This window comes from Lepisosteus oculatus, chromosome 8 (assembly GCF_040954835.1).
Source record: "Lepisosteus oculatus isolate fLepOcu1 chromosome 8, fLepOcu1.hap2, whole genome shotgun sequence".
NCBI classification, from domain to species: domain Eukaryota; kingdom Metazoa; phylum Chordata; class Actinopteri; order Semionotiformes; family Lepisosteidae; genus Lepisosteus; species Lepisosteus oculatus.
Window position 1 is genome coordinate 14,143,481 of NC_090703.1, and position 13,937 is coordinate 14,157,417.

General features: G+C 38.2%; 1 protein-coding gene across 1 annotated transcript in view; it reads right to left on the reverse strand.

Moving 5' to 3' along the window:
- aqr (aquarius intron-binding spliceosomal factor) overlaps positions 1–12,483 on the reverse strand; it is a 53,018-nt gene extending 40,535 nt beyond the window's left edge. The window contains exons 1-15 of the mRNA XM_015350875.2: positions 12,361–12,483; positions 11,827–11,906; positions 11,583–11,639; positions 11,129–11,169; positions 10,681–10,716; positions 10,463–10,583; positions 9,976–10,116; positions 8,582–8,650; positions 7,801–7,901; positions 7,351–7,427; positions 5,452–5,516; positions 5,163–5,279; positions 4,314–4,427; positions 4,108–4,211; positions 316–418 (exon numbers count right to left, since the gene is read on the reverse strand). Of these exons, the coding sequence (XP_015206361.1) occupies positions 316–418; positions 4,108–4,211; positions 4,314–4,427; positions 5,163–5,279; positions 5,452–5,516; positions 7,351–7,427; positions 7,801–7,901; positions 8,582–8,650; positions 9,976–10,116; positions 10,463–10,583; positions 10,681–10,716; positions 11,129–11,169; positions 11,583–11,639; positions 11,827–11,901 (1,221 nt within the window). The 5' untranslated portion in view covers positions 11,902–11,906; positions 12,361–12,483. The remainder of the gene's footprint in view (positions 1–315; positions 419–4,107; positions 4,212–4,313; positions 4,428–5,162; positions 5,280–5,451; positions 5,517–7,350; positions 7,428–7,800; positions 7,902–8,581; positions 8,651–9,975; positions 10,117–10,462; positions 10,584–10,680; positions 10,717–11,128; positions 11,170–11,582; positions 11,640–11,826; positions 11,907–12,360) is intronic.
- Positions 12,484–13,937: the final 1,454 nt, after the last annotated feature.

Below are 13,937 nucleotides of genomic sequence, written 5' to 3' on the forward strand. Positions count from 1 at the left end.
TTTGCAGACTAACACAAACCCTCCAATTATTGATAAATGTATATATGCTCGAATATCTAAGCAGAGACATGGAAACAAATGTTTTTACCCTCCCTTTCACTGTTCTAAAAATGCACTGCTCACAGCATGTTTTTAATTTCATGCATTAAATGAACAATCACAAAATAAAGGTCAAGTGATATTCACAATGTATATATATCCACATATGATGTTAGAAACATATAAAGGAAAAGAACATTCAGTTAATCACTTATGTTGGTATACCGTTACAGGTAATTTTTTTCCCCCAACACACATTTAATTTAAACCACCTACCAGCAGCTCTAGGAGCATTTCCTTTTCATAGGTTGTGTTCTCTCCTTCAGGGAGTGCTGGCAACAGACAGAGGTAGGATGCCACCCGGTGGAGTGTGTTGGGACTGAAAATTCAAACATCCATTAAAAACATTTCTCACTAAGCAAAAAAGGTCATTAAAAATGCTTTCTGCATATTTAGCAATGTATAAACCAATCACTTCAGGATTAACAAATAAAACATCACAGCAAATGTCTAAACTTTACAACATAGTGTGGCAGCACTGTCTGCAGAATCCTTCTGAGGCTTTGATGTATTGGTAGGATTACACATCGGAATGGAACAATTAACTGTGTTTCAATATAATACTAAATTTTCATTGAACGGAAATACCTAATCAAAGCTTGTAAGATCTTAACAGGTCGAAACAAATTGTTTTGCTTGAACAGACTGCTTTGTTCTCAGCCTGAACAGACAGCACCTCTGTAAGGGCTTGCAGTCTCATAGTTTGAATGTTCTGACAAATTATCACAGATGATGGGGGCAATGAAGAACCAGCATGGTCCTTCCCAAGGTGATTATCACTTCCTGATTTTTTGCCGAGGTGCAAGCACATCCTTTCACACACTCAGATGTGTGAACCACATGAGGTACTGCTGTCCCCACTGACAGCTTCAGACTGAATTCGAGAGGGTCAGCAGACGTGAGTTCAGTCCCGACTTTTAAACTTGTTAATGATAATTGTCACTGCAAACACCACAGCAATGACCTCGTCTGTTCATAACCCTGCTCATAAACTGATAATGGTAGCTTGCTTTACACATGCTGGTTTTGTAAACACAAGCACTAAAACAAAGAAATCAGACAGTGGAGAACCCACCGCAAAAGACTACCAGCTGTTTAACAGAATTAAGACCTCTGAATTATCAACAGAAGCCCTGTTACAGACTGCCTAGCAGAATGCTTCTGTCCAATAATGAACTACTACAGTTCAAGTAGGGACCTGGGTCAGCCTGCATTGGCTGCAAAGGAACAGGTAAAGGGTCATCTCATGGAAAAAAAAAACAATGTTTCCGCTTCAGGTGTGAGGGAAAGAGGGAATGTAGCAAATAAATAAGGAATAGGAGAACAAAGGACTGAGAAGTTGATGACAGAAGGAAGAAGGTGTAATCAGGATAATTTAGGTTTTGGATAAAATTTTATGCAAACAAATTTATCTTTTACACAAATGTGTATTTGCATTTGACATAAAGCTTTAGTTTCCTTTAACAGTTGACACTTAGCTTATTTGTATTCTAATTTTTATACAGCATTATGTGAGCACAAGTCTATCCCCAATTAACACTAGACTAAATTTAGCATACCAGAGACACCTGGCACAGAGAGAGCAGAAGAAGAGCCAGGTTCTCTAACATTAAGCACTGTATATTGATCAACTGCCATCTAAGCTGGTGACGAAATTTCATAGCAGACCCAGTTAAAATGCCACACAGACTGCAGGCAAGTTTCAGATCCTAACCTGATATACTGGATAGACACTGAGGGGGCACATTCAACAGCAGGTGAATGACATTAGAGAGGAAAGACATAAATATAGGTCACTTCAGCTCATCACAAGATGTCAAGCTGTGTCTGTCAGAGACTGAAATATTCATCCAGAACTAAGGATCCCATTTTCAGGAGATGCAGTGGTATGATTTTTTTAGGTGCAATCTCAGCTTGAAGAAATCAAGCTGCCTTAATTTATGGGTCAGAACTGCAATGAAAAAGAACCATTGCAATGCTGCAACATTTTGTGTTGGTGTTTCAGGCATTTGAGGATTTTCCCGACACTACTGAACCAAAACCAAACAGGCTGGACGGGCCAAATGGCACGGTCTTGTTTGCAAACTTCTCATCTTCAATCTACTGTATGATAGCGGTGGAAATCTCTAGGCACCTCGTGATTCGATTCGATTTCGATTCAGGGTGCCACAATGCGATTCTAAATCGATTCTTGATGCATCTCAATTTTGTTTTTATATATACATGATGATTTTGTTTTCTAACTGTGTGACTGAAGTATGTGAGACACGTGCTGCCATTCATCAGTGATGTAGTGCCCGGTTATAGTGACATAGGATTCTGTTGCAGTGGGCGTCCACGCATCACAGGTTATCGCCACCCTGTTTGCTTTCTTAAATGATTCCAAAACTTGAGTTTCGGTGTTGTTGTAGAGCGTTGGTATTGCCGTTTCACATTGCCGAGACAGTATGTTTTACCTCGGCTCCAGTGTTTACAACATTAAGCGAAAGCCCCTTTCCGAACTATGTGGAAGCTTTGACACTTGCTCGAGGGCTCTCTGTTCGGCAGCAACAAGAACAGGCTGTTTTTCCTCCAAGTCCGGATGGAAATGTGAAATGTGATTTCGCGTGATAGTCGTATTGCCGAAATATTTTGTCTTGGTATGACACAGCTTGCACACTGCATGGCTCATATCCAGTTCATTTTTACCTATTACTTCATAAAATCCAAAATGTGCCCATACGGCGGCTTTCCAAGCAGAGGGTGCAGGCCGGAGTTTGTCCATCTTCACAAAGTGGGTAGCTTAGCTTAGTTCAGATGTAACTATGGAGCACTTGTTTACCTATATGTCTTTATGTTTCACCATGCAATTAGTTTATTTTAAGCCCAAAAACCTAAACCATTATTATATACTCTATTTGTCCTTTATGCTGTATTGTTTTTATCTGAAATATTTTAGAACTGTGCATGATAAAAATTAAAAGATCGATTATGGAGTTTTGTGTATTGATGCAGAACCATACAAGAGAGAATCATGATGCATCTAGGAATCAATTTTTTCCCACCCCAACTGTATGATCACATACCGTATATTTGTGACTCACAACCTTACCTCTAACTGATCAGGAGTTTCTCACTTAACAATGTTAATAGAATCCCATCATACAAATAACAGACCGTTGCAATACTATATCTCAATTACAGAATTTCACATCTTGAAACTATTATTTCTCATAACTAAGTCTCATATCAAATATGACATTTGCACCTTTTGTGCCATCCATTAGCAGACTTTCAGGTTGCTGGAGGATTTTTTCCCAGTAAAAAAAAAAAGATACATTTAATATTACTTGGGCTATATTTGTGTCTGTTGTTTGGTAAAATTCAATTTTATTTTTTAGACCAACCCACTTATACCACTTTCAGTATATGAAAGTGCTCATCCATAACTGACACATATCTTGCGCAAAGACCAGAACTGGTTATTTGCAGCATAAATGGCATTGCATTTAAATTCAGAATACCACCAGAGCTCTATGAAAATGAAGCCCTTACTCCCTTTCAAATTCTGAAAACCGCTCATCAGCACTAAAATCATTAAAAAAAAATCTCTGACAAAGGAAGGGTTCTCCGAGCAAAAACAAGTGCAAAAGAAACTAGTTTTGATTTTTCTTTCACCTGGGGTGTTTCTTATTGCTTTCCACAAACATCATAAAAAAGTAAAATATTTTTCTTTCTTTGCTTTTAAGGGACCAACTCTAAGCATTTCTATTAGTTTTCATTCAAAACCACATAAACCAATTTTCAAGTTCAGTTGAATCTCAATACTATACAATACACATAAATTCCTACTAAAAGGCTTGAAGTTAACAGTTGTGTACTGTTAACAAGTAATATTTCTACACTGAAAAGGAAAGAAAAAAGTGGAGAAAGATTTACCGAGAGTTATCCACTTCAGTCCATTATAAAATGCAACCTCAGGATTTACAACACAATCTGTGCTGAAAAATTAAAGGGTAAGATATTTACCTCAGATAGCCAAATTGTTTTATGAGAGATTCACGAGTGTCCACTGCTGCCACATTGGATAAGGCAAAGTCGTGAAGTTCTGGAAAGTGAGCAAAGGCCGCCCGCTGAAAAATGTAAAAAACAGACTTTCTATAGGCACCGTACACCACTATTTAGGAAATTTCAGCCATTTAATAAATAAAAAATATAATCGGCATCACTTTTACCTGCAGAGATGTGATTTTGTCATAGTGCAAAGTTGTCATCTCATTCTCTGTTAACGCGTTCCCTGTTTGGTCATTGATTTCAAAGCCTGTGTAGAACTTCAACATGTCCAGAAGCTGCAGGCAAACACAGTAGTAAAGACAATAAAAACTGAATGATGCCATTTCCAAATGCACAAAGCATAAAAAACCTAAATGTGAACTTATGATAATTATGGATCATTTTGTTTGATTTCAGTAACTATGAAATGTTTTTAAGTAGGTAGCTGCGTCAGCTTGTGTAAGTTGCAAAGGAACTAAAAGGTTTATTTCATGCTGAAAAGGAGAGACACGACATTTCGCCTGGGAAGCCTTCGTCTCTTCTTCACATAAGAGAACCGTTGCATCTCTTTGCTTTTAAGCATGAAATAAACCTTACTACTATGAAATACTGATGACAGAATAAATACAACATCCAGTCCCTTATGAATTTAATCAACCATTTTAAACACAGATGATAACATGTTAGAAGTAAAAGAAGTACTTGTATAATATTTAGATTACCAGTCATAACAGCAGCTTGAACACATGCAATGGAAGTTAACCAATAAAACTGCCGCACTGGTCAGGAAAGACCAAATGAGGACACTTGACTCCTTGGAAATGGTATTGTTCATTCTTCTTCAATGAGTCCACAGATCCTCTAATATTTATGCACTTTAAAGAGTAATGTTATTCTCTTGCATAACATGCTAAAGGTACTTTTGTGGAGGTCTTATTCCTGATATTTTACGTTACTGAAATGATTGTACTGTTACAAGAAGTGTGATATATACTGTTTACACTGCATAGTGTTTCACTGTGTTCTCTCACCTGACAGAAAAGATGCCCTTCCTTTTCTCTTCGAGAGAGACTGGACAGGTAACAGTGGACAACAAGATGGGAATCATCCAGAACTGTATTAAACCAGCGACGAGTGGGGAGCAAAGCCTGTTTTTTTTTTTAAAAAAAAAACAAATTACCCCATTTACAGCTTGTACAGTGTTCCAAACTAATCAGTTCAAGATCCGTAAAATTAGAGTAAGGTCTTAAAACACAGGCAATACGTCTCGGAGAAGTCTAATTAGAACAGAAGTTTCCACTCCAAGGAAACAGCTCCTACCTCCAAATCGATCATCAGTTCTATGAACCTTTCACAGTAATGCACCTTTTCCATGGAGACAGGACCTAAAATAGGGAGAATGCACGGGTTAGTATGCCTAATCTAAAAAACATAAACCTATAGGGGACACGATGTCAACATGAATGAGTGAGGAAAAATGAAATAAAAAAAACCCCTTTGACATGCAAGCCCAAAACAAGCATGAGCTCTCAGCAGCGCTGCACTGTGTCCTCTGAATCACAGCTCTGTCAGCCTGCAAAGTAACCTCCACTTGGAGACGTTACAGACTGTATTTCAGGCCTGCGTTCTCTCACACTCAGTGTGGTATTCTGAAGCCCGATGAGGTGAGTGGTCGCCCCCCCAGGGAGAGCAGCTGACAAAAGAAATTACAGTTTTCAGCCAGCAGGGTGTCTCAGCACACTGGAGTGCTGCTCTCAGTTTGTCAGCCCTCTTCAGTCTACAGTGCAGCAAAGTCTAAGGTTTGGCAAGTAGCCTTAAACCTGCAATTAGAGTGAAGCAATAGAAGGATCCTACACAGGTCTATTCTTGGCGTGTATGGGAGGCAGTGTGGGGGGGGGGCATGTCAGGCAAAGTTAAAGCAGAGTGCGTGTATATGGAGAGTCTTCAATGGCTGCCAGCAGTGTTCTGGGGAGCATGTGGCTGTAGCAGGCTGGGCTGTTTTTAAAAAGAAGTTGCTATTCCTATCCTAAGGGGCAAATATTCTTAGAGATAAGAGATTTGCTTTTGCAAATGCAAACCGCACAAAAACCCTTGGCTGAAAAAGAGATGATCTGCACATTGTAGATGTCGCGGGTACACAAGCAGCATTCCCAAATGGAATTGTGGAAATCTGTCAGCTCTTTAAAGTGGAATATTAAATACTAAACTTTGTTTTATTTTGCCATGTACTTGTTTTCAAAGGCAAAAGCACCAGTAGTCTACTTTTTCAAAAATCACTATAGAGTTTAAGGGTGTTACAGCACAGTCTCACTTCACTGGTTGGATATGGGTCCAAATGAATGCTGGGCATGTCCTGGTTCTCACTGCACTTTCATTTTCTGAAACTGTCAATTACATCACCAGCATGTTTAACATATTAAAAGGGACCTAAATAATTTGCCACTTATGGGCAGCACCCACCTGCACCAGCATCCACACGGCAGAAGAGATCAGGTAAGGAAGGTGGAAACTGATGCTCCACATGAATTAAGGGAGAACTTTAGAAATGCAGGATTGTGTAAGCCCAAAGAAAATGGGGTTAACACCCCTACACTTAAAGTCACTGTCATGAGATATAACGCACCTTATCATGTCGGGAAATGTGCAGAATTTCAGGATGCTTAACTAACTCCAGAATTAAACAACTCCAGAGTGAGGCAAACCTGCCTTATAACAGTCTATAAAGACTGTGAGAGCTCTCTTTGCTAGATGAATACTACCTTAGAATAGTAAATGAAAATGTAGTCCAGCAGTTAAACTCTTAACACATGTGAGATTTTGCCTGTTATATTCAGCAACTGCAGTGTTTTCTTCCTGCGTCATTTTAAGATGATAATTCAGGACTTATGATGTTATGTAAATTCATATTGGACATTAAGATGGACTGAACTGCCTCCAATCCTACAATTAAATATTCAATCAAAATTAAGAAATGCAAAGAGGCAATGTGCAGGAGTAGTGGGGGTCCTGGACTTGGAACTGGAAGGTTGTGGGTTCAAATCCAAAGTGGTGCATTGCCTCTGTACTCAGAATGCTCCAGAAAAATCTCCAATTACACAGATGGGTACAAACTGAAGTCACTATATAGAAACATCAGCTCTTTAACATTAATAAAAAAAGTGAAAGTCCTCCTTCAATTAAAATACTAATTGCTCTGTATGAGAAAAGAAGAATAAACACCTGATGGAGGAATGGACATCAGGACTCCAAGGAATTTTCTGAGAAGTAATGACAGAAATGTTCTCTCTTTATTAGCCCTGGAAGAAATAAAAAAGACTCTACATTATGAGTACTTTTGAATTATAACTAAGAGAGTTAACATCAAATATTTAGTAAAGTGAAAGAGTTAAAAAAACATTTCAAGTGTTAACTACAATATAGAGCAGATATCTCTCAATTCACAGAAGTGAAACAACACAGTCTAATAACATGGCTCACAAGGACCTGGATAGATCCTAAATAAACGTCAAAGGCTCAAAAGTGTTACAGAAAATACACCATCATCACACTACGATCCTTCTGAATTTATCCGCAAAAATACAGAGTCAATTATTTTCCTGATCAAAATCAGCATTCACTTATACTGTACACAGAGAGGTAACCAAGTATCCAAAGGCTAAAAATTCTTACTGCTCCTTGGGTTTCTCATCCATTTTGTCATAACTCTTCTTAATCAGATTCCAAAATTTCTGCAGTTTAGGTGCTTTCTTCATCTCGTGTTCAAGTCGTGACTAAAACAATTAAAAATTCAAAAATGTGAAATGTAATTAAATTAACATTTTGTCCTAAATTCTGACTATGAAGTTTACATTAGAAAAACACAATATTGCCTTTGAACTGTTGGAGGACGTACTCATAGATACATTTCTAAAAAATATATACAGCATATTACAGAGACAAACTGCCTTTATCAACAAAACCTACCAGTCTGTAACATTTCCGAACTATAATCAAGTTTTCTGAAAGGACCTATAAAAGAACCCTTATAAAATACAGCCCATCTAGCACTTCTGAACTATAATCAAGTTTCCCGAAAGGATCTATAAAAATACAGTTATAAAATACAGTCCAAGGAACCTTGTGCTAAATCTCACAGGATCCATATCAATCATCTGTTCGAATACTAACTGGAGCTTCTGAACAGTCAGCAAGTACAGGGGAAATCATTTTTCTCATTTCCTTCTGACTTCTTCCTGTATGGAGCACCATTCATCCTTGAGTAAAAGCACTCAGAAATTTAAAGTCAGTCCTTCAAAGTGTTCATTACAATAAATGTTCTGGTTTAAAAAGTGAAACTGAAAGTGTGATTTGTATTTCATCCATCCATCCATCCACTTCACTGGCCTATGTTAAATGCCATATTCTATATATTTCGCAGTGCAGTGTTACTGGATTCTTAGAATGCGCTTACCGGTAGCAGACAAACCCACATGGGAAGAGAGATCAGCTGCTGTACCTGTTCTCTGATCAAGTCTACTTCCTGTCAGATAGAAGAAATATAAGTTATGCCGGTGGTGTACTGCATGTAGGGAAACAGGGACACATCACTTAGATTTGGCCTAGGGTTCATCACTTAAGTGCTAAACAAGGAGAAAACACTGCAGACCAGAAGGCTACACAACTGTCTTCTATGTTTCATAGTGACTATTCTTTACGTCATTTCTTTCAAATAACACTGTTAGTGAACACTCAATGACTACAGTCTGACTAACAGTCAAACTGCCGCTGTCCACATCTGCGGCCGGAAAGCCGCTAATCCTGGCTGCGGAAAGTCAGACTGTATCCCTAAGCAACAGCCTTGTTCTCCCTCTGGACTGGACAGCAGCACACGGCAGGGCCATGGAGAAGGGGGCGATCAAACCAACAAAACGCGGGAGGAAACTAAAGCTCCCTGTGCTGGAGCTATGAAGCTTCTGTGGTGCGGCAGCACCATCAAGTTCAAGTTTTACGTGGTCAGTAACTTCAAATTCCTTGGCGTCCATCTCACCGAGGACTTCACATGGTCTCTCAACGCCACCTGTCTGATCAAGAAAGTGCAACAGCGCCTGTACTTCCTAAGACGGTTGAAGGAGGCTAAGATATGTTCCCGGATCCTCACTAACTTTTAGTTATACATGTTGTTATACCATATACCTGTATATGAGTATAATGACAAACTTGAACTTGAACATGCCATCCACAATTGAACACATGAAGTAACAATCATACACATGTGCTGAATAATAAAATTTAAAAAAATAACTCAAATACTTGCTCCAAATTTAAAGAGTAGAAATGTTAAAAGCTTCATTGATGGTCAATATAACTGCATTAACTTTGATGGTAGGATGTGCTATTTAAAAAAAAAAAGAAAACCAAACAGCTCCCTTCCACCACCTAGTGGTCAGAAGTTACAAACAGCTACACATTATCCATTTTCCATTTTCTAACTGCTTTATGGAATACATGGTCACAAGAGAGCCTATCCTGGCCAGCAACGGGCACAAATCAGGACACACCCTGCACAGGACATCAACCTTGGCAGGGCACACACAGAGACAAACACAGACCAGACAAACCAGGGCCAATTTTCCTAAAAAACTACCAGTATGTCCTTGGACGGTGAGTGGAAACTGAAGCAGCTGGAGGAAACACAGGGATACAGGGAGAACCCTGTGCCCTTAACTCAATGCAGAGAGCACCCCAGGTCCAGAATTGAACCCAGGGCCCCAGCGCTGCAAGGCAGCAAGGCTCACCATGCTAACCATTGTGCCACCATGCCAACCTTCGTCTGACCTCATATGACTTAAAAAAATCTTGATTTACCAGGCTGTTGAAACAGTGATCCAAAAAGAGCAGAAGTACAGTCTGTTGTCGCAATGACAAATCGCCTTCTTCCCCAGCTAATGATGCTTCCAAGACACACTTGAAAAAATATGGAAAGTGTTCTGGCTGCTTCTTAAAAACCTGGGAAAGAACAGCAAAATGGAAACATTAATTACACAGGACTTAATCATATACCATTTAGATTAAGGCTAACATATTAAAAGAACAAACTGTGTTTTATTTAGACAATAAACATGCCTAGCCATGAATTTTGTTCAAACCATACCAGAAATTTAACAAACTGTTCCCTAATATTACACATGCACTCAAAGAAGAGTTACACCTAACTGGCCATAATCAAATTAATGACATGATGATAGACTACACCACAACAATATAAAAATGATTAAAATTATTTATAAAAATAATATATACATCTACATTTTAGAAAAAAAAGGTACTTACACAGAAAAACTAGATTTCTTACCTCCCATGCTGGTACATTTTCTCTGAACTTTTCATTAACAATACAGCAGATAGACATTAAATATGCATGACTGGATACCTCAGGGGTATAGTTCACCCACAGGTAATTCTCCAGATACTGACTGAAAGAATAACAACAAACCAAAGGTTAGTAATAGCACATTAAAAGACCCTTTTACAATGAAAATCAAATTTAAAAGAATAACAATAGAAAGTTACCTAAACTCCAGCAGCATGATTTTTCTAATAGCAAACCTAAAAGAATAAGGAAAGAGTTCATGTGAAAGACATATTAGGTATCAATGTAAGTGATCAATATGAGTGACTGGTGTTGTGTGGTGTTTTAGGTAATCAGTGCTATGACAAAAGACTCCCACAATATCACTGGCTAAAGATGATCAGATTAAACACAGAACAGGAGGCACTTCTCTACTCAAATTCTTTCAAAGAAAAGACCGAATGAGAGCATTGGATTAATTAGCTAATAACCAAATGGGGGCTTTTCATTTGTAACAGTTCTTATGTTTCTATAATTCCAGCAATGTGCCATTGTTCTGTATGTATACAGTAAATTTCTCCAACCGTACTGTCCTTCACAATTTCAAGGACCCAGTCTCAGTGGCATGTTGCTGTGTCATCAATGTTAGATTTCTGAAGGCTTACTCACTTAGATTTCAGAATTTCTTTCTGATACACATCTTCCAAAACCTGGAAAATTACACACAAAAAAACAATACATCGGCATACATAAGTAAACTGAAACTTTGAAAATCAGACTGAAAATGTGCAAAAATAAAAAACCATTGACTTCATGACTGCACTGGGACAGGGGTTCTCAGGTTTTTTATCCCTGCTGAGGTGCCTCTTAACTTTTAAAAATCTCAAAGCACAAACAATACAAAATGTAAAATTTTATCAGGGCTGCAGGCCACAAAAAACCTCCAATTTTGCCTACTGATTCTGTTGGTTAAAGAAGAAAAACTCATTATTATGTAAGACTGCTGACGTTATACACCATTGTGATGTTTCAGAAAATAAATTGTGATATGCATCTAGAAATCCCTTGGAGAACCTCGAGTTCTGCCAGATGAGAGTCAGGGTGTTAAAGAGCAGTTGATTACCTTTGGATCAAAGGGCAGTTTCTTTTTGACATGAGGAGCCCAATACTTATTTGCCAACTGAAATAAAGAATAAAAATGAGTTAGTGTTCGAGGCAAAGGCATGATGATGGTAAATTAGTATATAGGCATTCGTTTCTTAATGAAGTATAAAAACGGAAAGAAAAAACACGCTGTCAAAACGTTGTGGGAGAAAAAAGATTTTCTCCGTACCATTTTTTCAAAAAGAAATTTAAAGAAACGGTACCTGTGTCACATATTCAGCGTTGATTTGCGATACAGAAGGTGCAGAAGCCTTCTTCACTTGAGCAACTTTCTCCATGTTTTCTGTAATGTAAAAAAAACACAAGTCACTCTCCATTCTCCAGTAGTCAATATCTATTTAAATATAATACAGATCTCCTCAACTGCGAAAGTCATTAAAGTTGAGACACTTCAATGCAAAACAAGAAATAAAATGTTGTCAATTTAATCGAGACTATTCAATTCGGAGACTTAATACAATGCATAAACTTTCTGTGAGACGAAAACATCAAACTGAAATTCCAGTATTCCGCGACTTAGATCAAACATCTAACATCAGTATCTTTACTACATGTAATAAAGTATGAAATATTTCGAATATGCTGGATAGTTTTCATTCTTCGGAAACAGTGACGTTTGTAAATACTGGTAGCCAAGCTCCTTGGTTCACCCAAATTTTAACTCATCTGTAAAGTAATAATTCTACCAAAGCAAAAGACGCGATGTTTAAAACTACCATAAAAAAGAAGAAACCAACCCGATCTCTTCTTTTCAATTCTTTATTTCTTCTTCGTTTCAAAACCAGTGATGCCTTAGTGTACGCATGTAATCAAACAAAATTCAACGCGCTTTCTGCGACAAAGTTCCTGTGCCACACTTTCATGTGTTCCCCCAGAACTGTGTAATGAAAAGGATAGTTCCTAGGTTTTAGTTTGAGGGTGCTCTTTACTGTGTTACACAAAAATTTAAGGTATATTAAATGTTTTAAACGATTAGAAATGACTCTAAAAATATAAATCCAATTCGATATGCAATTGTACTGTAGACTTACATATTGTGCAATGTTTGAATCCTTATATAAATGTGATGTAGCTTATGAAAATTTGTTTTTTTCCGAGACATTTTGATGTATTCTGTATTTTTAGTGAGAGAAAACGGCGTTTGTTTTTTTATTACATTAATCGTGTTAAATCAGTAAAACAAACAGAAATACAAACCGATAAGCAGTTACGTTGTGCAATCGATTGAAGGATGAAAAAAAGCATCCCATGTGTTTCTGAATGACGCAACAGTGCTTTCTTCTCATTGTAGCATTTCCATCAGTAGCTACTTTTCCTTTTTCCCTTTATCAAATCTAGCTTTCTCTTTTAAGAACACTGATCTTGGATCTAAAGAAGCAGGTCTTTCTACAAAGAAACAAGAACATATATACTGATGGAAAAAAGAAGCGCAGCTTTTTAGGGAATTAGAATACTATGGTTATAGTTTATGTACTTTCACAAAAAGTTGTCCATTTGTTTTAAGCTCTCTAACCAGCAATACAGCTTTTGCAGTGAGGCATTGCAACTTGCCAGTCACACTAAAGCTCGTTAGGTGCACTTTTACCCAACGAGGTCCAGGTGGAACAATGCCTGATCAAGTCAACTTTCAAAATGCCTTAATTGAAAGATTAGGTCACTGCAAGAAAAAGGCCACACTTGGGTCAGTTTTCTGTGCATTACATAATGCCTCAAATGTCACCAGAAGCAAGAGAGAGGACCATTGGCATGCAACAAACCAGCAGGACAGATAACTGTCCAAGATCTGGTTGCCCTCCAGTGACCACACCAGAGCAGGACCGACACATCAGACTGGTCCATCTGAGAGATCATTCCAGATCTGCCACCCGTACTGCTGATGAAACTGCTGGCAGACACAATGCCCACATCAGTGACAGGACAGTGAGGCTCCATGCTGCTGGCATCCTATATCCTACAGTTCAACTTTTTCAAAAACCAACACAGAAACCAACTTTTTCACACCAACACTGCACAGTGTTATCGGCATCCTTAAGGGATAAATGTGTCCACTCCTGGCGCTAGGGGGAAAAATCTGTAGATTTTCATTGCAACTCAGCTTTTTTACAATGAAAGAGCCACTTCTAACGGCTTTTAAGGTGCTGTTGCTTTAAAGAGACCTAGAAATAATACAGACACCTGGTTTTTAGCAGCAGGACTGGATGACCCTGTACTAACACTACTGTTGAATCTTCTCTGAAGTATAATGGCTATTCAGCAACTTCTCCTAGTTGAAAGACGGACTCCACATTAACGTGTATGAGAAATATGTATTCTG